At 37.2% G+C, this 23,604-nt stretch overlaps 1 protein-coding gene across 11 annotated transcripts in view; it reads left to right on the forward strand.

Moving 5' to 3' along the window:
• Window positions 1-23,604, forward strand: part of CSNK1A1 (casein kinase 1 alpha 1) — a 50,311-nt gene that overhangs the window by 13,997 nt on the left and 12,710 nt on the right. For 7 of the 11 annotated variants that reach the window (XR_003427738.1, XR_003427739.1, XM_027081627.1 and 4 more), the window contains exons 3-8: window positions 9,946-10,072; window positions 13,107-13,205; window positions 15,627-15,710; window positions 20,066-20,205; window positions 21,585-21,663; window positions 22,646-22,720. Coding sequence is in view for 8 of the 11 variants with exons in the window: in XM_027081627.1 (XP_026937428.1) it covers window positions 9,946-10,072; window positions 13,107-13,205; window positions 15,627-15,710; window positions 20,066-20,205; window positions 21,585-21,663; window positions 22,646-22,720 (604 nt within the window). In the remaining 3 variants the exon portion in view is untranslated. The remainder of the gene's footprint in view (window positions 1-9,945; window positions 10,073-13,106; window positions 13,206-15,626; window positions 15,711-20,065; window positions 20,206-21,584; window positions 21,664-22,645; window positions 22,721-23,604) is intronic. The other 4 variants (XR_003427740.1, XM_027081630.1, XM_027081632.1 and 1 more) reach the window with 1 other exon arrangement.

A 23,604-nucleotide genomic window follows, 5' to 3' on the forward strand; every position in this document is an offset into this window, starting at 1 on the left:
CATGTATATTACTATAGCAAGATTGATTTTAAAGTAATTTTATGGTAACTGAATTTCTCTAAAATTGGTTTTCTTTATAATGCTATATATTTTATTTTATGCATTTAAAATACTCTGAGAAGGGATCAGTAGGCCTCATTAGACTACCAAAGGTGTGGGATCCATGACAACAGAAAAGATTCAGAACACTTGGTGTAGAACTAGCACCTCCCACCCACCCACACAACTTGTTTGGGCAAGTTCTTGGTTATTGTAGCTAAATACATTGATGCAGGATTGGTCTCTCAGTTGGTGGATTTCCAGTATTTATTTTCTTTTCCCTTTCTAGTCTTGTTCAATTTTAAATTACTTCTGTGCTTATCAGTGCCCTCCCCAGGGGTGTGAGATTGTAAGGGTGGGGAAATTAGCCAATTAAAAAAGGTTTGGAAGACCTAGGAAAGTTCTGGGAAAGGTTCAGTAAAGTAAAAGATAGAATTAAGGGGCTTCCCTGGTGGTGCAGTGGTTGAGAATCTGCCTGCCAATGCAAGGGACACGGGTTCGAGGCCTGGTCTGGGAAGATCCCACATGCCGCAGAGCAACTAGTCCCGTGAGCCACAACTACTGAGCCTGCGCGTCTGGAGCCTGTGCTCCACAACAAGAGAGGCCGCGATAGTGAGAGGCCCGCGCACCGTGATGAAGAGTGGCCCCCACTTGCCGCAACTAGAGAAAGCCCTCGCACAGAAACGAAGACCCCAAACGAAGACCCTAGTCTAAATAAATAAATAAATAAATAAATTTTAAAAATTAAAAAAAAGATAGAATTAATATCTAAAATTTCTTGAATTCATCACATTATCAGAATTATTACTCTGATCACCATACCCACAGCTAAAACTGTGGTTCTTTTCTTATTTAACGTCTAAATCAGTTTTTAGTATGGAGAAATCGGTCTAATCGGTATTTGTGTTTCTGGTTCTAGTTGCTTAATTCACCAGAAAACTTAGTGTCTGTTTTCTTTATTAAACCTGATTTTCCAGTTCCCTGCAGTAGCCAAATAGCAGCAATGAGTGTCTTTCTCTAGTTAAAATGCTCTGGATCCCAAACTGTTTCAAAGGTATTTCTGCAAGTTGTAAATCCAAAGCATTATGAATAAAAATTTTGTGTTACTGACCTTCTAAAATATGAATTGTGTTTTAAATGAAATTGCAAGAGGAGGAAATAGATTGAAGGTCTTAATTTTTTTTTTTTTTTTTTTTTTTTTTGGCTGTATTTGGTCTTTGTTGCTGCATGTGGGCTTTCTCTAGTTGCGGTGAGCGGGGGCTGCTCTTCGTTGCGGCGCGCGGGCTTCTCATTGTGGTGGCTTCTCTTGTTGGGGAGCACGGGCTCTAGGCACAAGGGCTTCAGTAGTTGTGGTGCACAGGCTTAGTTGCCCCGCAGCATGTGGGATCTTACTGGACCAGGGCTCGAACCCGTGTCCCCTACCTTGGCAGGCAGATTCTGAACCACTGCGCCACCAGGGAAGCCTGGTCTTAAATTTTTGATGGCAAGAGAAAAGTTTAGTTCATTAAATTCTAGGTACCTAGGTATTCAAAGTAAAACGCAGGCCACAAATCTAAGGAGCAAATATGGGCAGAGAAGGAGAATGAGAGTTACACAGCAATCTTGTATACCAAGAGTTAATAGAAAATCAGGAGGTTACCCACATTTTAGTCCTGTGTCTAGTTCTTCAGAAGCGCCGAAGAGTTACATGAATCAAAATGTAGTCAAAGCTGTGCATCATAGTTCTGCTTTCATGATGAATGCCATTAATAAAATGGAGCTTAATAAGTACTAACAATTCTAGGTTAAAGGATTACAGTGTCTTAAGACTCAAGTTCCTAGATGCTTCCACCTTTCAGAAGTAATCAACTATTGAATGCAGTACTAGGAGGATTGGTGACTTTTGAGACTCAGGAATTTAAATTGAGAATTGAGAGCTTGTGTTGTGGTTGAGGGTCGCCTGCTGTTGAAGTCTGGTAATTTAGGAGGAGGGGGGAGAAGGAAGTGCCTTTCTTGACTGTTTTAAATGAATTGTTAACCCCGACACACTCATGCCAGAAACAGAACAAAAAGGGAAAAGAAGGCAACGTGGCATGATTACAATGAGAAGCAAGATACAGGAAAAGATAAACAAGAATTGCCTGTAGGTGACTTTTTTTGGCCCATGGTAATTTGGGTGCTGTTGAAGGATGGGAAGAAGAGCTATCTATAGTTTTTATAATATTGTGAAAGGCAAAATTCTACTGTTAAGGATGGTGCACGTAAATATTAATGTATAGGAACATTAAAAGGAATTCAGACTAAAGAGAGTAAGGTGGCTGGAACTGTTAGCAGTAGCAACCTAAAGGGGGAATTTGAGCTAGTTCTTAGAGTTGAGCGAGATTGTACTAGACCAGGTCCTTAATTTCTACCCTCATAAAAAGGAACATAAAAGTTGGATGATGATAATTTGGCAAGAGACTAAGTTTGAGATACACTGTCTTGAGAATGTAGATGCTATGAAAATGGGTATATTACAGCACTGATTCAGTGCTCATACTTTTAGTTCAGTGAAGACTCTGACATTAATAATCTAAAGATGGGAAGATAAATGGCATAGGAAAAGACATTTATCTGTTACGACTGTCACTTCTAAACTTTTATAATTATTTGACTTATTTGAATCAAAGATGAGTAGATGCTTCCTGATGACTTTATACTTTCGGTACAGGTAGTATTTTTGTATTCCTTTTTTTGTTTTCCTCATCTGCCACGTCAAGCATGCCCTAGCCTGGTGAAAACCTCTAATACAGCTTTTTATTCTTTAATTCAGCAAATGTTAGCATTTCCTGCATGTAAAGCATTGTGCTGGATGCTGGGAATATAGAGTTGTGAACAAGACATAAAATGGCCGCCCCTATTATACTAGGATTCTCCAAAGAAATAGAACCGATGGATCATATATACAGGCATACCTCAGAGTTATTATGGGTTCAGTTCCAGAATACCACAATAAAGCAAAGTCACACGAATTTTTTGGTTTCCCAGTGCATTAAAAATTATGTTTACACTATACTGTAGTCTGTTAGGTGTGCAATAGCATTATGTCTAAAAAAATTGTACCTACCTTAATTTACAAATACTTTATTGCCAAAAAGTGCTAACCATCATCTGCGCTTTCAGCGAGTGGTAACTTTTTGCAATAATAACATCAAAAATAAAGATCATAGGGCTTCCCTGGTGGCGCAGTGGTTGAGAGTCCGCCTGCCAATGCAGGGGACACGGGTTCGTGCCCCGGTCTGGGAAGATGCCACATACCGCGGAGCGGCTGGGCCCGTGAGCCATAGCTGCTGAGCCTGCGCGTCCGGAGCCTGTGCTCCACAACGGGAGAGGCCACAACAGTGAGAGGCCCGCGTACCGCAAAAAAAATAAAAAATAAAAAAATAAAGATCACAGATCATCACCATAACAAATATAATAATAACGAAAATATAAAAATAATGAAAATGTGACAAAAACACAAAGTGAGCATATACTGTTGGAAAAATGGTGCTGATGGATTTGTTCAAGGCAGGGTTGCCACAGTTTGTAAAAAACATGATACCTGCAAAGAGCAATAAAGCGAGATATATTTATAGGTAGAGAGAAAGAGATTTATTATGAGGGATTTGCTCAGACGATTATGGACGCTAAGAAGTCCCATGACCTGGAAGCAAACTAAATGCCCATTGACAGATGAATGGATAAAGAAGATGTGGTACATATATATACCACAAAAAGGAACAAAATTGGGTCATTTGTAGAGACGTGGATGGATCTAGAGACGTCATACAAAGTGAAGTAAGTCAGAAAGAGAAAAACAAATATCGTATATTAACGCATATATGTGGAACCTAGAAAAATGGTACAGATGAACCGCTTTGCAGGGCAGAAATAGAGACACATGTAGAGAACAAGCGTGTGGACACGAAGGGGGTAAAGTGGTGGTGGTGGGGGTGGTTGTGGGATGAATTGGGAGATTTTGACTGATGTATATACACTAATATGTATAAAATAGATAACTAATAAGAACCTGCTGTATAAAAAAAAAATTTAAAAAAAAAAGGGGAGTCCCATGACCTGTGGTCTATAAGCTGGAAGCCCAGGAAAACCAGCAGTGTAGTTCTGGATCAAGCCTAAAGGCCTGAGACCAGGGAAGCCAATGATTTACGTCCCAGTTTGAGTCCTAAGGTTTGAAAACCAGGAGCACGGATGTCCTAGAGCAGAAGATGGAAGATGAATGTTTCAGCTCTAGCAGAGAGGGAAATTTCTCTTCCTCTGCCTTTTTATTCTGTTCAGGTACCCCACTTTAGGGAGGGTGTTTTTCTTTACTTAGCCTGTCATTCAGATGCTAATCTCTTCTGGAGATACCTTCACATACTGTTATACATTTTATCAGCTATTTCAGAATCCCTTAGCCCAGTCGGGTTGATGCATAAAATTAACCGTCACCAATCAAGTCAGAGGGGGAAGACCTACGTTAAACAAATGTTCTTTTTTCTCTTGTTATTGTTATAGTCATAGGGATGGGCATATTTAGGTCCTTTAATCTGAACTGAGTATTTACGATAATTACACTGATTTACTATTCTTGGAAGTCCTTGGGTCTCATAGCAATACCTAAAATATTTCATTTCAGTCATTTTGTTTCTTTTCTAAGGTATTTCCATTTTCATCGAGATTTAATAGAGAAAAGAAACCTCTAGCTCCACATCTTCAGCTATAATATAACTCTTCTAATTGGTTCTCATGTCATTGTCACTCCTTCCCCTACTCCCCAGTTTCCATATTGCATACTGATACCAAGGCCAACTCTTAATACTTATGTCCCATCCATACTCCACTGATAATTCCTCAGTTATCTATAGAATTTAAAGCACATTAGCCTGGTATTCAAGAGTCTATAATATAGCCCCAAACTATCAGTCACTTTGATTCGCCCCTTTATGCGAGCCCATGGTCTATTCTTGCCTCTGCCTAGCACATCTTTTTTTTTTTAATGTATTTTTAGCTGTGTTGGGTCTTCATTGCTTCTCACAGGGTTTCTCTAGTTGCGGCGAGCGGGGTCTACTCTTCATTGTGGTGTGCGGGCTTCTCATTGCAGTGGCTTCTCTTGCTGTGGAGCACGGGCTCTAGGCGCACAGGCTTCAGTAGTTGTGGTTCGCAGGCTCTAGAGCGTAGGCTCAGTAGTTGTGGCACACAGGCTTAGCTGCTCCACGGCATGTGGGATCTTCCCGGACCAGGGCTCAAACCCGTGTCCCCTGCATTGGCAGGTGGATTCCCAACCACTGCGCCACCAGGGAAGCCCTTAGCACATCTTTTTCTACCTTATCTATCAAAATATTATCCCTCCTTCAGGATCTGACTAGTAACAGACCATTTTCACTAGGTTTCTTTCTTTGGACAGATGTAGTTCCCACTGATCGTTTGCTTTTTCTGAATTCTGTTAGCATTTTTTGGTCAGCCCTATTGACTTGTGCATGTATTATCTTAGGCTTGTGCTTTTTATCTGTTTCTTAATTTTTTAACTAGAATTAGTTTGGATATGGGTTTAGAGGAAGGAAATAAGATCAGAGCGATGGACCTTCCTTCTCTTAGCATCTTCTTCAGACCTTAAGGTACCTTTTTTATGCTCTCAGTAAGAAATGATGGTTTTCTAAGTTGCGAGCTCATTCCTTGGCCTACTTCCTTGATTGGTCAGGCAACACTACGTCTAAAGACATTGATTTGAAACAAACAAATAGTAAATGAGACCTTGCCCCCTCCCCTTTTTTTTTAGCTTTCATCCATTAAATTACTTGATTCTTCTGCATCTTTTGAAACTATTAGGAAGAATAAGGTCCAAATCAAACCAGTTTGTTTTTAATCTCATAAGTATCTGAGTTACCTACAGTGTGCACATTACTTTACCATAGTGTACTTAGTAGCAACACATTGCTGCTTATGTTGAAAAATGTCTAAAGATAAGACCTGAGTTTCTGGTTGAAGGCACCTAGAAAGTGGAGAATAGGAGTGAGGTTTTCATGTTTGTGGGTTTCAGATTGCCTGCAAACTTAAATGATCTCAGAGAATCAGCTTAGTGCTTGCTCATTACCCAGATTCTATGAAGACATAAGACAAACAGTAGGTTTTATCTTACAGGTGTAGAGAGAGAAACGCCAAAGTAACAGTACCTGAAGATTTGTATTGTCAAGGGGTTAGATCTTGGATATAGGCAGTAGTCAGTGGCTATAGGAATTCTGTGAAACGGGAGACCAATGTGGGATAGTCTACTTAAGGAAGATTTCTTTGGCATCTGGGTATTAGGATGTTGCAGTTGAAAATGGAGAGTTAGCAGCTTGCAGAATAAAAGTGGAAAACGTGGAGGTGAAGGTAGAAACTGAGTAAGTAGGATTTGGATAAGCAGAAGGCTGTTCCTGGCTCCTAATCTGTGTGTAATAATGTCGGGATGGGTTACACAGGTGGAAAGCACAGATGGGGAGGGTGTGAGGTGTTAGATTTAGAGAAATAAGTTATATATTCCTTGAGATCAAAAGGAGGAATGAAAGAAACACCTGTCACTTAGGTTTAAAGAGTTATAATACCAATTTCTAAGCGGAAAGACCTAATTATTTTAGAAGTGCCGTAGTTGCACCATGGAGGAAAATGCCTTTGAATCATTTATGTTTTAGTTGTTTTTTTATGGATTGTCTTCTTGATATTGAGAATAGGGGCTGTGTCTTAAACTCATACACTTAAGCAATATGGAGAAAAATGCCTAATAACTTGTTTGTTTTTTTTTAAAGTGTGTTTCTGAATTCATCTAATTCCCCCTTGTTTCTAATTATTATGAGAGTATTCTGTTAAAGACTTACTTTACATATGACTTCCCACAAAGTGCTTTATGAAATTGTGTGATTGCATGAAGATGTGAAGTATGAATTTGTGCCTTTGACATTTCAAGTTTGTAGTTTGGATTGGATGGTTCTAAAATTCACTTTATTGTAATTTTGTTAGGGAGCCATTGGAACAAATTTGTTGATGTAGACATGAGATGTAGTCTTATGAGAGTTGATTTGTGCTTTCTCTTTTGCCTTTGATTCTTAGTGACTTCCCATCACTGCCTTAGCTCTTTCTGGATTTGGTGGTTTTTTATAGAGTCATTTATTTTTCTCTAAAACCTAGATAAATTAGGTTTTTTTGTTTTTTTTGTTTTGTTCTTTTTGCGGTACACGGGCCTCTCACTCTTGTGGCCTCTCCCGTTGCGGAGCACAGGCTCCGGACGTGCAGTCTCAGCGGCCATGGCTCACAGGCCCAGCTACTCTGTGGCATGTGGGATCTTCCCGGACCGGGGCACTAACCCATGTCCCCTGCATCAGCAGGCGGACTCTCAGCCACTGCGGCACGAGAGAAGCCCCGATAAATTAGATTTTTATATTAAAAATCTGCCATATTCTTAGTATTGGATGTTTATAATGGCAACGACTGGTTTTGAAGTTTCTGACAGCTTCCTAGCACAGATTTGCCTCTGCCGTTAAGTAAAGAAAGAAGAAAAAAAAAGAAGGAAAACAAAACAGGAATCAGGAAAGGAGAACATAAGCTATTCACTTTGTTCATCACTTGTCTTTTTTTAAAAAAAATATTTATTTATTTGGCTGTGTCGGGTCTTACTTGTGGCACGTGGGATCTTTCATCGTGGTGAGTGGGCTCTTCATTTCTGCTCACGGGCTTCTTTCTATTTGTGGTGCAAGGGCTCAGTAGTTGTGGCACACGGGCTCAATAGTTGTGGCAAGCAGGCTTAGTTGCCCCGTGGCTTGTGGGATCTTAGTTCCCCAACCAGGGATCAAACCCGTGTCCCCTGCATTGGAAGGCAGATTCTTAAACCCACCACTGTGAGCTTTTCTTTCAAGTGTTGTAAATGTTGGAATGTATGTGAAGGGTGTTGAATTCCTATATGGAAAATAAAGGATTGAAAAGGGATAATTGCAGCAGCTTTGAACATAGTTTTAGATACAATAAGGGCAGATCAACTCTGCCATTCGGAGATTGGTACATCTGTTGCATTTCTTAGGCTAGTGAGCACAATCTGTAAGGTTAAGCAGAAACTTTCCCCATCAGGCTACCTTTTTCTGCAAAGACATATGAAAATGAATTCCTTTGTGTGTTCGATGGTAGTTATTCGTGTATCATGTTTGCGAAGTAGTAGTCCTCGGGAACAGCTGAAGCAAAAGCGTAGGAAGGAATGTGAGCTTTTTAAGCCTAGTCACCTTACGATCTTTTACATAAGATTCTAGGGAGCGTATTCATTGGCTCTGAATATGAGACCATGCTTAAGTAGCTGGTTTTGCATTTTCTAGAAAAATATAGTTATTAAGATACTAAATCCCCATTCTCTAGTTTCAGTCTTAATTTTCTTTTATAACAGAATAACATATTAGAGCAAAATTTTAAAAAAGAAATAACACTAAAAACACTAAACGGGACTTCCTTGGTGGCGCAGTGGTTAAGAATCCGCCTGCCAATGAAGGCGACATGGATTCGATCCCTGCTCCAGGAAAATCCCACATGCTGCGGAGCAACTAAGCCCTTTTGCCACAACTGCTGAGCCTGTGCTCTAGAGCCCGTGAGCCTCAACTACTGAAGCCCGTGCGCCTAGAGCCCGCGCTCCACAAGAGCAGCCACCACGAGAAGCCCGCGCACCGCAACGAAGTGTAGCCCTGCCCCGCTCGCTGCAACTAGAGAGAGCCCACGTGCAGCAATGAAGACCCAACGCAGCCAAAAATAAATAAATAAATAAAATTATAAAGCAAACCAAAAACACTGAACAGTTTTCCACTAAACTGATACTCATTAATGCCTTTGACACAGATTTTTTAAAGCCTTTTTCCCGTTTTGAATATTTTTAAAACACATAAACTTCTCAAATGGTAAATCCAGGTATCATTTCTTATTAGAGTTAACAAAGAAATCACTCCAGTCTAGCTTTAAAATAACTTCCTCGTTTTGTTTTTTTTTAACATTTTAAATAATGGCAAAATGCCTTTTTTTTTCTTTTTTTGGGCTGTGCCACATGGCATAAAAGATCTTAGTTCCCTGACCAGCAATCGAACCCGTGCCCCCTGCAGTGGAAGCACGGAGCCCCAACCAACCACTGGACCTCCAGGGATGTCCCTCAAGCAAAATTCATAATCTAGATAAGTTTGAAATAAAAATGGTAGTGCTTATTTTCAGGAAATTACCCGTACCAGACTTACAGGCATATAGAAACTTGAAATCATTTATTGCAGTGATTTCCAGTTCTTGTAGTCTCTGAAATTAGCAGTTGATATTCCTAGAGTTATTGGGGGCAAATTGTATATCCACAGTAATATAGCAACGGATAATTAAAGCATGATTCTTCCAGTAAAAAGCAAATGTCATCTTTGTGGTAATATGATTGTTTTCTGTGATCGGGAACTAAGCAAAAATGTGACTCCTTATTAATACAACTTGGTAGGAAATGGAACATGAGTTATAGTGAAAGGGATCTTTGCTTTCTGAAACGTTTTGGAATGACTAGTAGAATCTCCTTCATTTCTTCAGTTAAAAAGTAAGACCAGGTGAGGTTAAGAAACTTGCCCATCGTCTCAGGAATCAGTGGTGGATGGATATAGAATTCAGCTGCCCTGGTTAAGAGGAATGTTAAGGCTGCCACACAAGTACTGACTTAATTGGACAATGGGTTGCTTGACAGGAAAAAATCTCTTTACCTTGTGTTGGGCAATATAGTCAGTCAGTGAGTTCATCAACTGAAGAGCGGAAAACTTAACCCTAAATAAAACCTAACCAGAGAGGAAAAACTATCTTATTCAAATTTTTTAAAATTTGGTGATGTTAAGTGATAATCAGCTTTTTATAATACCCTCCCGTTTCCCCCTTTCATTTTATTAGGTGGTATGGTCAGGAAAAAGACTACAATGTGCTAGTCATGGATCTTCTTGGACCCAGCCTCGAAGACCTCTTCAATTTCTGTTCAAGAAGGTTCACAATGAAAACTGTACTTATGTTAGCTGACCAGGTATGTGAAACTTTTATGAGAATAAAAACTAAGAAATACTAGTGTTTACCACTACTTAACTATAATTTAAATGTGTGTAAACCAGAGAATTATAGTCCCATGTGTCAATGTTTAACGTTTGGATCAGCAAAAAAAGATCCATAGTAAGGTATAGTCATTCAAGTGTATTACTCTAATATGACTTGTAGATGTTTTCCCATGGGTATAGGACAAAAACGGATTATACTAGTTTATTACACCTATAGACTAGGAGTTTTCAAGCTGCTCCCATCAGATAGAGTGTATTTGTTTTAGTGTTGAATATAGCAGGTTTCCTTATAAGATTTTGTTTGAAGAAAGGATTTGGAGTGTTTGTTTGTATATAAATATAGATAAATATGTATATATTGAAATTTTGTTTAAATTAAGCAAATTGAATGCTATGTATTATGTGTTGAATCCTTATGAAAGGTGTATTTTTGAGGAAAATAAGGTACTGAAGTAATTTAAGGAATAATTTTTGACCAGGTAGATGCTCTTGAAGTAAAGGATTCTCGGCCATTGGTAATAGGTAAGCAAAACCAGGGAAATTTTTATGTCATGAATTAGATTTATTCATTGGCTGGAGATTAGATGAAATTGTTTTAAAGCCAAGATTAGATTTTTTTGAACTAAAGGAAATAAAAAAGAAAATTAGTTTTAAAGAATTTTAAGATGGGGAATAATAGGGTCAGGAACAAGCCTTGAGGAAACAGATAATATGGTCAAAGATAATAGGTAAATGTCAAGGAATTTATGATTAAAACCTCTTAATATGACATGTGAATGAATCTTAATAAAAGAGTTTGTATTCTGTAGGCTCAGTAACACATAGGCATTCATACAGTGAACATTTATTCGGGGACTGCCATTGTACTTAACACTGGGAGGTACAAAGAAGAAGAACTAGTCTCTTCCCTCTAGGAGCATAGAGTTTAGTGGAGAAAAATGGAAGGGTTCTGTCATAGAAGTCTATATATTGGATACACTAGTAACATCAGAGAAAGAATGTAATTTAGGAAAGGGGGTTGCAGCAAAGTATTTGTTTAAGAAGGAAACAGCTGAGTCTTGCCCCATAGATGACAGGCAATACTTGAAGTAGTCTGTAGTTTGTGCTATTAATTTGTCTTTTGCCCCACATTTCCCCTGTGAGTTAATACTCATAGTTTAATTATGGGTATTACTTAGCTAGGACAAATATGTACATAAGTGAGCCAGTGGTTTTGTTTTACTTCTTTAATACATGAGTTGCTGCTGTACCTAAAGATGCTATTTGAACATTGTATACATCTACTTCCTTGAGAGTATGAATAGTTTAAGCCAGAGATTACAATTTGGCTTCAAAAGACATTTCCCAAGGTAGAGGAGTAAGATTTAGAATCTGTATATCCATGGTGATAAAAGCTCTGGAGAAAATGAGGCCAAGTAAAAAATAGAATCCTGACATATACTACTAGAAGAGCAAGAACATATGGGTAGAAAGATAATGTTGGCAGCCTTTGCACATGGAAAACACTTTCAAATACAACTTGTAAGTATTTTACAGAAAAGGTAGACATAGTTGATAATTTGGAAATTAAAACTATTATAGAAGAGATGCCAGAGTTAAGACAAATTTTTCAAAATTTAAATCTATTTACATAACAAATGACTGATAAAAGATTGTTGTATGCAAAGAATTCTTAAAAATTAGCACGAAAAGGACAAGCCAAAAGAATACTGGATGAGTATAGATTGACAGTTCATAGAATAGTACTAAATCCAAAAGGTCAGTAAAAACAAGCAGGTTTCCAAACTGTTAGGGAAATAAGCGAGGTCAGTACCTGTCAAATTTGCAAAATTTAGAAAGAACTGAAATAACTTTGCTAGTGGGAGAAAGAACACTACTGCTGAAAAAAATGAGTTGTTATAAGCTATTTTGAAGGGCAGTCTGATGGCACCTATCAAAATGAAAAAAATACATACCTTTCAGCCCAGCAACTCTGCTGTAATAGTATGGGATTTATAACCCATAGAAATAAGAGCGCTAGTAGGTAAGGATATATTTAAGTATTATTAATAGCATTATTGTTTATGGTGGGAGAATATTGGAAATAATGGGAATACTGTGAGTTAGGGGATAATTGGGGAGTACTTCCATCTGTGCCATAGAATATTTATAGCCATTAAAAAGAATGCTAAGACCATACCACTTGACGAGGCAGAACTTCCAAGAAATTAAGAAAAGCTTGTTAGAATGGCATGTTTATTATTCAGTTTTGGAATATGATCATACAAGTATGGAGAAAAATCATGGGAGAGTCCAAAAAGCATGCAAGAAAGGAAACCCAGCGTGTGTATGTCTCCATTTGTATAAAAAGTTACATGCTTACATTGTATGGTACCAACTTCCAGGAATGTTTGGGTTATAATTAGTTAAAAACAAGTGAACAAGAATAAAGTGAGTGGACCGTTTCTATTTCAATTTAAAGCAATAACAACAACTTATAGCTACTATATCAATTGGTCAACACCCCTTACTCCCAAGCACAAGTGAGTTTATGTGTGTATGTATATAAGAGCATGGAAATAGATCTGGGCAGTAGCAGGCTGTTTTTATATTTATATAGGTACGTCAGGAGGCATAGGATTGGCTTTTACTTTATATAATTTATTACAACAACTGAAACAATTCTAAATGTATTACTTTTGTAATTTAAAAATAAAACCATTTTTTGCTATCAGGTCATGTTTTGCTACTATCATGTTTATAATCATTAATAGTGAAAGAATAAGCCTAAAGAACACTTCTGGTTTATGCTTATATATCCATCAGTCTAGAGGTAAATGCAGTGCCTGGTTGCCCTTTCTTTTTAATTTTGACTAGCACTGTCTTTGTGAACTCTAAATAAAGTTAATAAAGTATACCTGCGATCTTGAAAAATAATTGGCATATTGAAGTAATTGAGAAATAATGTTTTCTTTTGTCACTTAATACAAATCACTTAATTTTCTCTCCTCCTTCCCTTTTTTCCAGATGATCAGTAGAATTGAATATGTGCATACAAAGAATTTTATACACAGAGACATTAAACCAGATAACTTCTTAATGGGTATTGGGCGTCACTGTAATAAGGTTAGTCACATGTTCTTTGCATGAAGGAACAAAGAGTAAAAAACTTCAAGAATTGCTTTGGTGAACTTTCAGTCTTTAAATTAAGAGTCATAGTAAGTTGAATTTGCTATTGATAATTGCTTTAAAAGATTGTACTAGAAGGATAATCTATTAACTTAATAACTTGAAATAAATTCTCTCCAACTTACCCAACCAAGGTTAGTTATTTATATGGAAATATAAAATTCCAAGGGCTTATAGTGAAAATGTAATCATCTATATTATTTAACTATTGAGCAGTTGTATCTATTTTTCATTCATTCGAATAGCTAGCGAACAAAAAAAACAAACAAAAAACCCCATGTACTTTTCTTCCTGAATGCTAAAAATCAGATTTTAACCTTTGTCTCTGAAGTGTGGGTTTTTTTAATATATGTGCTTGTGCCAGCGTGGGAACCACTGACCCATCTGTCACCATGGCGTTAACATTTGCTGACTAAGCATGGTTGATAATGAGAATTCTTCAGTCCTTGGATTTGTGTATTCAAAAGGATAACTTTTGGGCCTGTTTCAAAAGTAGTTGACAGTTTCTTATTTGGGTGCCAAGTTGGGTGGGGTCTCCACCCCTCTTCTCCTCTCCTTTTCAAAGGGAAGTGTAGACAAGTGAAATGAACATACATACAATGAAATTAGTGTTCATTGGGGGCTGCAGAATGATTGAATTTATGGGGTGGTTGGGTTTTAGCTAGTGACGCATGATTGCAGTTAAAAACTAATTGTGTTGAATTTTTTCTGCAATGATTAGTTTTACTGAGTAAATTGCTTTTTTTAATTAATTCAATGTTGAGCTCGGGCAGACAGGCAGCATTGGCAATGCACTAAGCATGTTATGATCTGATGATCTGATAGAAATTCTCAACTTCAGGACAACTTGGGGGGTTTTTGTTTTTTGTGTTTTTTGTTTTGTTTTGTTTTTGGAAGGAACATTCCCATTTGTTTTATTAAACCATTAGGGAATGTTTGGTGTTTTTAGGTCTAGCTATAAATGTTTACCTTTGTTTGCCTGTATGAATGCCAACTTGGAGCCATTACCATTAGAACTGGTGTTATTTGTTAATGCGTGAGACATTAATGTTGGTCTGACCAAGTTTTAGGAATTAAAATTTTTTTGTTGAAAGCTGAGCTTTAAATAATAGAAGGTGTTTAAATCTACATACAACCTTTCTTGCCATTCCCAATTGCATCTTTTTTTTTTTTTTTAATGTTATGTGGCTTCTCTCTTTGAAGCATCCAGGTTCTTAATTGTTACTATAAAACCTGGTAATTTAATTGAAAAATTACTAGTCTTAATTTTGGGGGGCAATTTTGTCGGTATGACCCTAATCTTTTGACCATTTCCCAGCCCTTGTCTTCCCATTTTCTTCCTGCTAAAGACCCATTATCCTCATGTGATCCATGTTCTGCATGTTGACATTGCAGTACATGGTTTTTGTCTTAAATTTAATGATGGCCTAGATAATACCTCTTTGCTTTTGTCCCCCCTTTAAAATAGCTTATTAATCACATAGTTGTATTAGGAAATCCAAATGACCAGTGATACGTAAACCTTTTTAGAATCTTGTATCCTCTTTTAGAGATATTAAAAAGAATATTGTGAAGCTGTTTTGCTGTTAAACAGATTGAGAGAGACCCTAGGGTTAGAAGTGCAGTGTTTTACCTAAGATTCAAATTCTAAATGTTGTTCTTGAACATTTTAGATTAGTGTTTTGTTTATGTAGTTGGTTTTTAGTGTTTTCTGTATTGTAGTTTGAAATATGCCAGTTGTATGAGACTGGATTCTTCGGTCAGCTTGTTCCAGTAGTTTTCTATTTGTGGGTAAAGAGTTGGGTGGGGGGCGCTTTTGAGGTTGATTTTTAAAGTCAAATTTCTTATTTGGAAAATTGTTCTGAATTTGATATTTAGGAGTAGTCACTCCAATCATAGTGAATTTGCTCATCTCTTCCAGTAATCAGCCCTGCATGCTTATGAAAATAAATTTTAAGGTGACTAAATGCCTTCTACCTCTTCCTTACTGAAGATTTTTTTCCCCTGTACAATCTTTTTTAGGGGAAGGGCAGATTGTGATACCAAAGATTGCAGATCCAAATTCCCCCCTTTTTTATTAATAAATTAAAGAGCCAAATGTCACCATTGCTATCCCTGTTTCAGGCAGTGACACAATATAGTGGCATTAAAAACCTGAGTATTTTCCAGAATTCAAATGTTCTTAAGCATGTGATTCTTATTTGGAAAACTGAGAAGCTACAGTGCTTGGTGGAAGAAGGATGGCATTTGGCTACCCTGTTCTTTCTCTAATGCCTCGGTGTTGCCTGTCTGCGCCGGCCATTGTTGCAATGTAAGCAATACTGTTTGATGCACTGCCACCCTCTATTGTCTGTTTAGTGTTTAGAATCTCCAGTGGGGAAGAGGAAAAGAAGCATGACTGTTAGTTCTTCTCAGGACCCATCTTTCTCAGGATTAAACCAGGTCTGAAACTGTCTCCTATTCCAACCTCAATCCCAAATTCATGTGCTTTTCTTTCTTACTGTTTTATTTTGATTATTTTTGTTTTGTTTTAATTCTGGAGAATGTAGATCTTGCTCAAGCACCTCTTACGTTGGCATTATTCAGACATACTTGGCAAACATAACATTACTAAGATGTTTCTTTGTGGCTTTTGCTTAAAGTTTGTAAAATTTAGAGAAAACCTAAATGAAAACAGGATTATGTTTAGATCTCTAACATCCACATGAGGAAATGTGTTGATCTACCATTGAAATTCTTTACCTAATGGTAAACTTGAGATAGACTGTTCAGTTTTTAAAAATAATTTGGAGTTGCATTATTGCTGAATGATATTCTGCATCAACTCTTCCCCTTCCCCTAGCGTACTTTAGGTAAGTGTAGATCAGATTTCAGATCTGGTTTTTCTAGAATTGATTACCTCAATATAAGAATTCTCTCAGCTTCAAACAAGTGGCATAAAATGCTTAAAGAGCATTATATGCTCTGGAACTAGAATATACTGTATTCTAACAACATAACGATAACTGAAGCACTTATCAATTACCATCAGTAACACATATGTAAGATAAACAGATGCATAACCTGATGATTTAGTGTTTAGCAGGCTAAACACTCCAATAACTTTCCAAATATTTTTTAAATGTAAGCAGAACTCTTCATATTTACTTTTGTAGAAGTTAGATAGCTTTATTACTGTATGAATTTTCAGATAAACAAGGGAAAATAATTTTAAAAATCACACCATTTAGGTACTTAATCTTTGAAGCTCCTGAATGAACGAATCTTTATCAATTTAGTATACACTGAGAAGTAAGTATTGACATAAGTAATCAGAAAAGGAAAAAAGTTGCATTTGATATGTGAGCATACTTTGTAGTTCCGTTATTAAACCACAAGTATCACCTGGGTAATCATTTAATCCTTTTCCATACTGCCCAGCATTATTTCAGGAACTACGTTCTCCCACTGTTAAAACGGTTTCAGGAATTCAATTTTACTTTTATTCACAAAGAAATACCAACTGTGGTAACTAGGTCTTGGTTGGGCAGAGAGGGAGGATGGTGGGCAATTAGGTACATTGTAAGGCAACTTTACTGCCCTATTTTTACTTATCCATATACATTCACACATTTTACTTATATTTTATAACATAATTATTTAATAATAGGTCTTCTGGGTTATAAGGAAAAGTAATCTTGTAAATTTTCTGAAGGGCAGGAAAATGTGACTGCTGGTTAGGAGAAAAACTGTTGTAAATACCAAAAACTAAAATTGTCAGTAGCGTTTCTGAAGAAAATGCACGTCTGCTGAATGGAGTTATCCCAGCGTACCCAACATTAACTCATTTCCACAGTCCTTTGAAAAATATGCTGCATTCTTTAAAACAGCCACAAATTTTACTTAGAACATGTAGTTAAAATCCACAGAAAAGCAGCTTGACAACCGAAGAGTTTAAACGTCTCTTTGCATATGCAGACCTATAAAAACACATTATTTTATGACGTTGAATACTGACTTTTCCTTTTTTAGTTTTACCTTTACATATCTGCGCCTGTTGGGTTGTATCCTTGGTATCACATGGTTTCATGTAAATATTTCCCATTATATATGTTTTTACTCGTTTTAAATTCAGTGCATAGAGAGCGACTAAAGAAGCATGATAGGTACCAGAAGGTAATGAACTATCAAGAGATTTAAAATTTTTAAATTTTAAGTAGTTTTCAGTTGTTTGCTCTTAAAATGGGATACCTTTATTTATCAGTGACATTACTTTTCCTGACTCATTTTCAGTTTTTATAGGAGGAGAAAATTTAAAAATTTTTTGCTTTAATATTAAAGATTGAGATACTTAAGAAGGTAGTGTTTGTCCATTTTTGTTCTTAATAAGTTAGGTTTTTGTCCTTTAGAATTGTAGCAGGAAAGAACTCTAGTGAACACTGAGTTTTTATAAAGCAGTCTTTTAGTTTTGAGAAAGTGGTTATTGAGTTGCAAATGGAGCTGTTGAATCTAGACATGAATGTAACTATCAGACATAACCACGTCAGAGTTGTTCCTGTTTTCTCCTCCATTTGGAGTTCTAAAGGAAGTAATCTTAGAAAATAATCTTTAGAAGAAAGTTCATGTCCTAATCACTTTTTATTCATAACCCACATAATTTTTTTTTTTTTTTTTTTTGCGGTACGCGGGCCTCTCACTGTTGTGGCCTCTCCCATTGCGGAGCACAGGCTCCGGACGCGCAGGCTCAGCGGCCATGGCTCACGGGCCCAGCCGCTCCGCGGCATGTGGGATCTTCCCGGACCGGGGCACGAACCTGTGTCCCCTGCATCGGCAGGCGGACTCTCAACCACTGCGCCACCAGGGAAGCCCCCACATAATTCTTTGGGAGAGTTTTTAAAGGCCATGAAGCTGGATGTCCTTTTGGGTTTGTTTTTCCCTTGTTTTCTTTTCAGTGTGAATCTATAGAACTTAAGTCATAATTTTCGTTTTGCTTAACATAAGTATATTTTGCTCATTTTAATATTTGAGTACTGAGCCAATTTTCATATCGAAAGAAACTTAAAAGAGTATGAGCTTTATTTCTCTTAGTGGTTTATAACATTAACTTTCCTGTCCCTATTTTATAATAACTCAGTTGTTCAAGAAGTGAGTTTAATCATACAAAGAGCTTTCATTATCCAGTTACATTTTACTGAAAATTTAATCTTCATTCTTTGTAGTAGACCAGGTGAAAATAAGTGTTTCATTGTAAATATGGTTGCAGAAGCTCAAACCTCAGCCTTTCCCATCCAGTGTATAACTAAGGCTAGGTTGTAGTGCCTGCCTGAAATCGGCATTTTTCATCCTCCTAAAAGAAGCACTTGGTCATATCTTTTTCACTTAAATCAGTAACTTGCTTTAGTTTTTTGTTTTGTTTTTTTTTTTTTGCGGTACGTGGGCCTCTCACTGTTGTGGCCTTTCCCGTTGCGGAGCAACAGGCTCCGGACGCGCAGGACCAGCAGCCATGGCTCACGGGCCTAGCCGCTCCGCGGCATGTGGGATCTTCCCGGACCGGGGCACAAACCTGTGTCCCCTGCATCGTCAGGCGGACTCTCAACCACTGCACCACCAGGGAAGCCCGCTTTACTTATTTTTTGACGCAAACCCTAACAGGCTAGGTGGTCATGTTTCCCAGTATATCACAGACTGTAAACTGCAGCAGAAGGAACCTAATGTCAGCCTAATGGGAAGAAAAACTGCAAAATTTAGGTGTAACTAGAAAAGAATAGTGTAGGGCTACATAGTATAAGAGCATATAGACCTGCTTTGCTTGATAAACTTTGTAGACATAACTTTTGATAAGTGATTTTATGATAAAGACTAAATAAAATTTTAAGTTAAGATTATTTTGATTTAGAAGGTAGGTAAATATGAACATATTTTGGGTTTTTCCCACAAAAATACTTTTGTTTTTTTTCTTCTTCGTATAAAAGTTTTATCATGGAGAGTAAACGTGAATTAATTTTAAAAATTAGCTACATTATAAATGAGTATCTTACGCCCTGTGTACCATTTAAATGAAACAGCACTAAACATTATTTTGTTCTAAAATACTACTTGGTTTCTGGTTAGCTCATTTAAACTGCTGATTGTAAGCCACCTTTATTTAAATAAATAAATACTTAAGTGCTTTTTAAGACTTTAGATCAACTTGTTATATTTTCCAGAAGCTTAAGCTGCTCACATGCGTAAATGTCAGTTGGAAATAAAATGAAATGCATGCTTGTTTTAAAATGCTTATTTATTATAAATAAAAATCTTGGTTTTGTTGTCAATATACAACTTTCAGAGTTGTCTTATTTTAGATAATGAGCATTCTGTTGGCATACTAAAGAGTGGCCTTTGTAGAATGGAAGAGTTCCAGAAAGCTTATGTCTAGTTTTTTAAAACCCCATGCTTGTTTACCAGTGTAACAGGATGTCAGGCTTCATTATGGCATGCAGCACACTTGTCAGCAACTCTGATATTGAGCATGTATACATTTCTCCACCATGTTAGAGGTTCCAAAGACAGGCTCCTGAATGTGTAATGAACTGGCCTATGAAATTGTTCAGCTGACAGGGATCAACCACTTGACTTAACTGTATTTTTTTAACTTGATTTATTGATGAGGACTAATAAAAGCTTATTGGAGTGTAAAGTTTGTTCATTATCTGTTCTGTTTATGATGCTTTATTTTGATATAATTGAACAAAATAGAATAGATGCCATTTAATGAGTAAGGAGCAGTTTAACTGAACAAGATTGGAAACCTAATGTCTCTTTATTTTCTTTTAAAGTTATTCCTTATTGATTTTGGTTTGGCCAAAAAGTACAGAGACAACAGGACAAGGCAACACATACCATACAGAGAAGATAAAAATCTCACTGGCACTGCTCGATATGCTAGCATCAATGCACATCTTGGTATTGAACAGAGGTGAGTTTGAAAATTGAATGTGTTTATCAAATCCATAGCAAAAGCCATTGATGGGTTTTTAAAATATTTTAATTAGTTTCTTACAATATCTAAAGATGTTTCTTGGCTGAAGATTTGAAAGACACTTATTAATCCTTTTACCTGCTGCTTTGGACAGTGCAAAGAAGCCGATTAAATGAGGCCTTTTTGTTTTCTTTGTTGAAGCTTGTCTTTTGAGGAGAAAATATTGCATGATGGAAATTAGAAGCATAAATGCAACTTTATGTTTCTTTTTGCAGCTAAAGACAATACTTTTTTTCTTAATACTGATCTTGGGCTTTTTATGTTAGTGAAGCAAGTTGAGTTTAGGGGAAGAATGTATTGGTTATTTCTGCAAGGAAAATGTTATCTGATTTCTAATAAACCAAAATGTGGTTGGTGGACCATCCCCGTTCTACTCTTCCACCCCTACATAAATGAATAGGCTTTAGTTTAAACATTGTCATAATTTCTGTGGTCTTTCTATTTTCTGACTTGAATTCTAGTTTTTCATCTTTTGTCAATCATTTTTCTTTTTGCTCCTTAAAATAAGCGTAGAGGGCTTCCCTGGTGGCGCAGTGGTTGAGAGTCCGCCTGCCGATGCAGGGGACATGGGTTTGTGCCCCGGTCCGGGAAGATCCCACATGCCGTGGAGCGGCTGGGCCCGTGAGCCATGGCCGCTGAGCCTGCGCGTCCGGAGCTTGTGCTCTGCAACGGGAGAGGCCACAAGAGTGAGAGGCCCGCGTACCGCAAAAAAAAATATAAATAAATAAGCGTAGAAATGATATGCTTCCAGGTTATGGAACTTCATGAGAATGAGCTTTTAAGCTTAGGGAATAGCCATGAATATCTGAGTACCCTTGGTTAAACTATAGTTTCACATCTTCTGTAGGCCATTACCAGTCCTTAAGTACATGTATCGTCTGAATATGCGTGTAAGTGTGTATGTGTTTGTGTATATATTCATATAGATGTTTAATTAGCTTAAAGTTGTTAATTTTTTCAGCGTTATCCCTAAATAATCTTTGTGAGCTTCTGTAAAACTTATGTCCTGCTAGATGGTTCTTCCATCTTTATTAACCTCATTTAGGAAGTTATTTAGCTAAATTCTTTTTGCTCTTTAAAAGTTAAGTTGCAGGATCGTGTTGGATTTTATAATTTTGGATTCTGTGAGGAAATTTTGTTTAGAAGTAACCCATTAGGAACTTTTTTTTTAAATTACCTTAACTGAGTAACTCCTTGCACAAGATACCAAATTACTTTCTCTCCTTGCTTGGAAACATTTTTTCTTGTGTACCTGGCTTTCTTTCACATGTTCTTCACAATAATTCCAGCCTTTAAATTTACATTTTCTTTTCTAGTCGCCGAGATGACATGGAATCATTAGGATATGTTTTGATGTATTTTAATAGAACCAGCCTGCCATGGCAAGGACTAAAGGTAAACCAGACTCACATCACCAGCTTTTTGTTTTAAGAATACAAATACACATTGGAGATGACCTTTAAGGTCCCTTTCAAGTATGAGGTTTTCTGAGAGTGAATGACTTTATTTTTACCCTTTATTGGTAAAATAAAATCTGATCGTTTCAGTAATAATTAGGTTAGTAGACTCTCACAGTCACACTTGAGGAACAGTTTCTTTTGGGACAATTAGCAGGTACCCATTGGTAACCAGTAGCTTTACCTGGAAGGAACTTGACATGGGCTAAGAAAGGTGGAGACTTTCTCATTTTGGTGTGTTGCCATTATGTTGAAAATGTGTACTTTTATGTACAGTAGAACTAGTTTATCCAGTAATAATAGCTATATTATTTAATTGTCCTAACATTTTATTTGTTTCCATTAATTAGGAGTTTTACCATTACTTTTGTGAGTATTTGTATGGTAATGATAAATTACTGTGTCCAAGAATTTAATGGCTGTTTAGTTGCTTTATTGGTCCTTTAAAGGTAAATGGTCCCTGTATTTATTGAGCATCTATGAGCTTGACAAATTGCTCAGTGTGGGTAGCTTTATCCAGTGTGAATATCTTTACACTGGAAAAATAACACCAGTTATTAATGTCACTAAATGATGGGCAGGCACATGTGTTTGGTATCGATCTGCTTATTTTGCCCTTGTTGAATATGGGTTAAGAAATCTCATTTCAAATTTGACTCCACCCATTTTTACTTAAATCATATTCCTGTTAAACTCACCCTTTGCTAACAGCTAAAAACGTTCTTGAAGCAGAAAGTCATGTGAAAAGTTAACAGTTTAGGAAAAGGAGATTACATGTATTACACTTTGATTTCTTTTTTATTCTAGGTTATGATTTCTCTTGAATCTCAAGTTTCCTTTTATGTGTAGTATGTTAAACTAGTAAAATTCTTCTCATAATACTGAGTATATCTGTGTGGTTTGATTCTTATTCTCCACAGGCTGCAACAAAGAAGCAAAAGTATGAAAAAATTAGCGAAAAGAAGATGTCCACACCTGTTGAAGTTCTATGTAAGGTAAGTGTACATGATGATTTTTTTTTTTAATATAAATGATCCAGGAACAAAAAGGAACATTTTATTTTACAGCCTCAGAACTTAAGCATCCTATTGAGTAGCTATTTACTGTTTTAAATTTACTTTGGTTGATTCTTGGTATCTTTATGAATGACTTGAGGACTTCCTGGTGGCACAGTGGTTAAGAATCCGCCTGCCAGTGCAGGGGACACAGGTTCGATCCCTTGTCTGGGAGGATCCCACATGCTGCGGAGCAACTAAGCCTCACAACTACTGAGCCCACACACCGCAACTGCTGAAGCCCATATGCTCTAGGGCCTGCGTGCCGCAACTACTGAAGTCCACGTGCCACAAGTACTGAGCCCACACGCTGCAACTACTGAAGCCCGTGCACCCCAACAAGAGAAGTCACCTCAAGGAGAATCCCACGCACCGCAAGGAAGAGTGGCCCCCGCTCACCGCAACGAGAGGAAAGCTGGCGCGCAGCAACGAAGACCCAGCACAGCCAAAAAAATTTAAAAAGGAATGACCTGAATATATGAGTCATTTTAAAATAATTGTTTTATGTTTCTGGTTTAGGCCCTATGATCTGTTTTTAAATTGGAGGAAAAATAAGAAGGAGGTAAACTTTTCTAATAGAACCTCAATTCCAAACCTCAAAACCAATTTATGAGAAAATTAAGTTAAGGAATATTCCCCTTATTCTTAAACTGGTGCCAGAGAAGAAAGGATATCCACAATTGGCATATCAAGGAATTAGGGAAACAAAGGCAAGCAGAATAGAACAATCCAGAAATAGTGTCCAACAGTATAGATGGCAGTTTGAATCTGGCTCATTTCTCTGAAATCTCAAACTTTGAAGAGAGGCACGTGAGTTGAGAGTG

This window comes from Aethalodelphis obliquidens, unplaced genomic scaffold (assembly GCF_003676395.1).
Source record: "Aethalodelphis obliquidens isolate GAN/ISIS:26980383/991018 unplaced genomic scaffold, ASM367639v1 scaffold45, whole genome shotgun sequence".
In the NCBI taxonomy this organism is placed as follows: domain Eukaryota; kingdom Metazoa; phylum Chordata; class Mammalia; order Artiodactyla; family Delphinidae; genus Aethalodelphis; species Aethalodelphis obliquidens.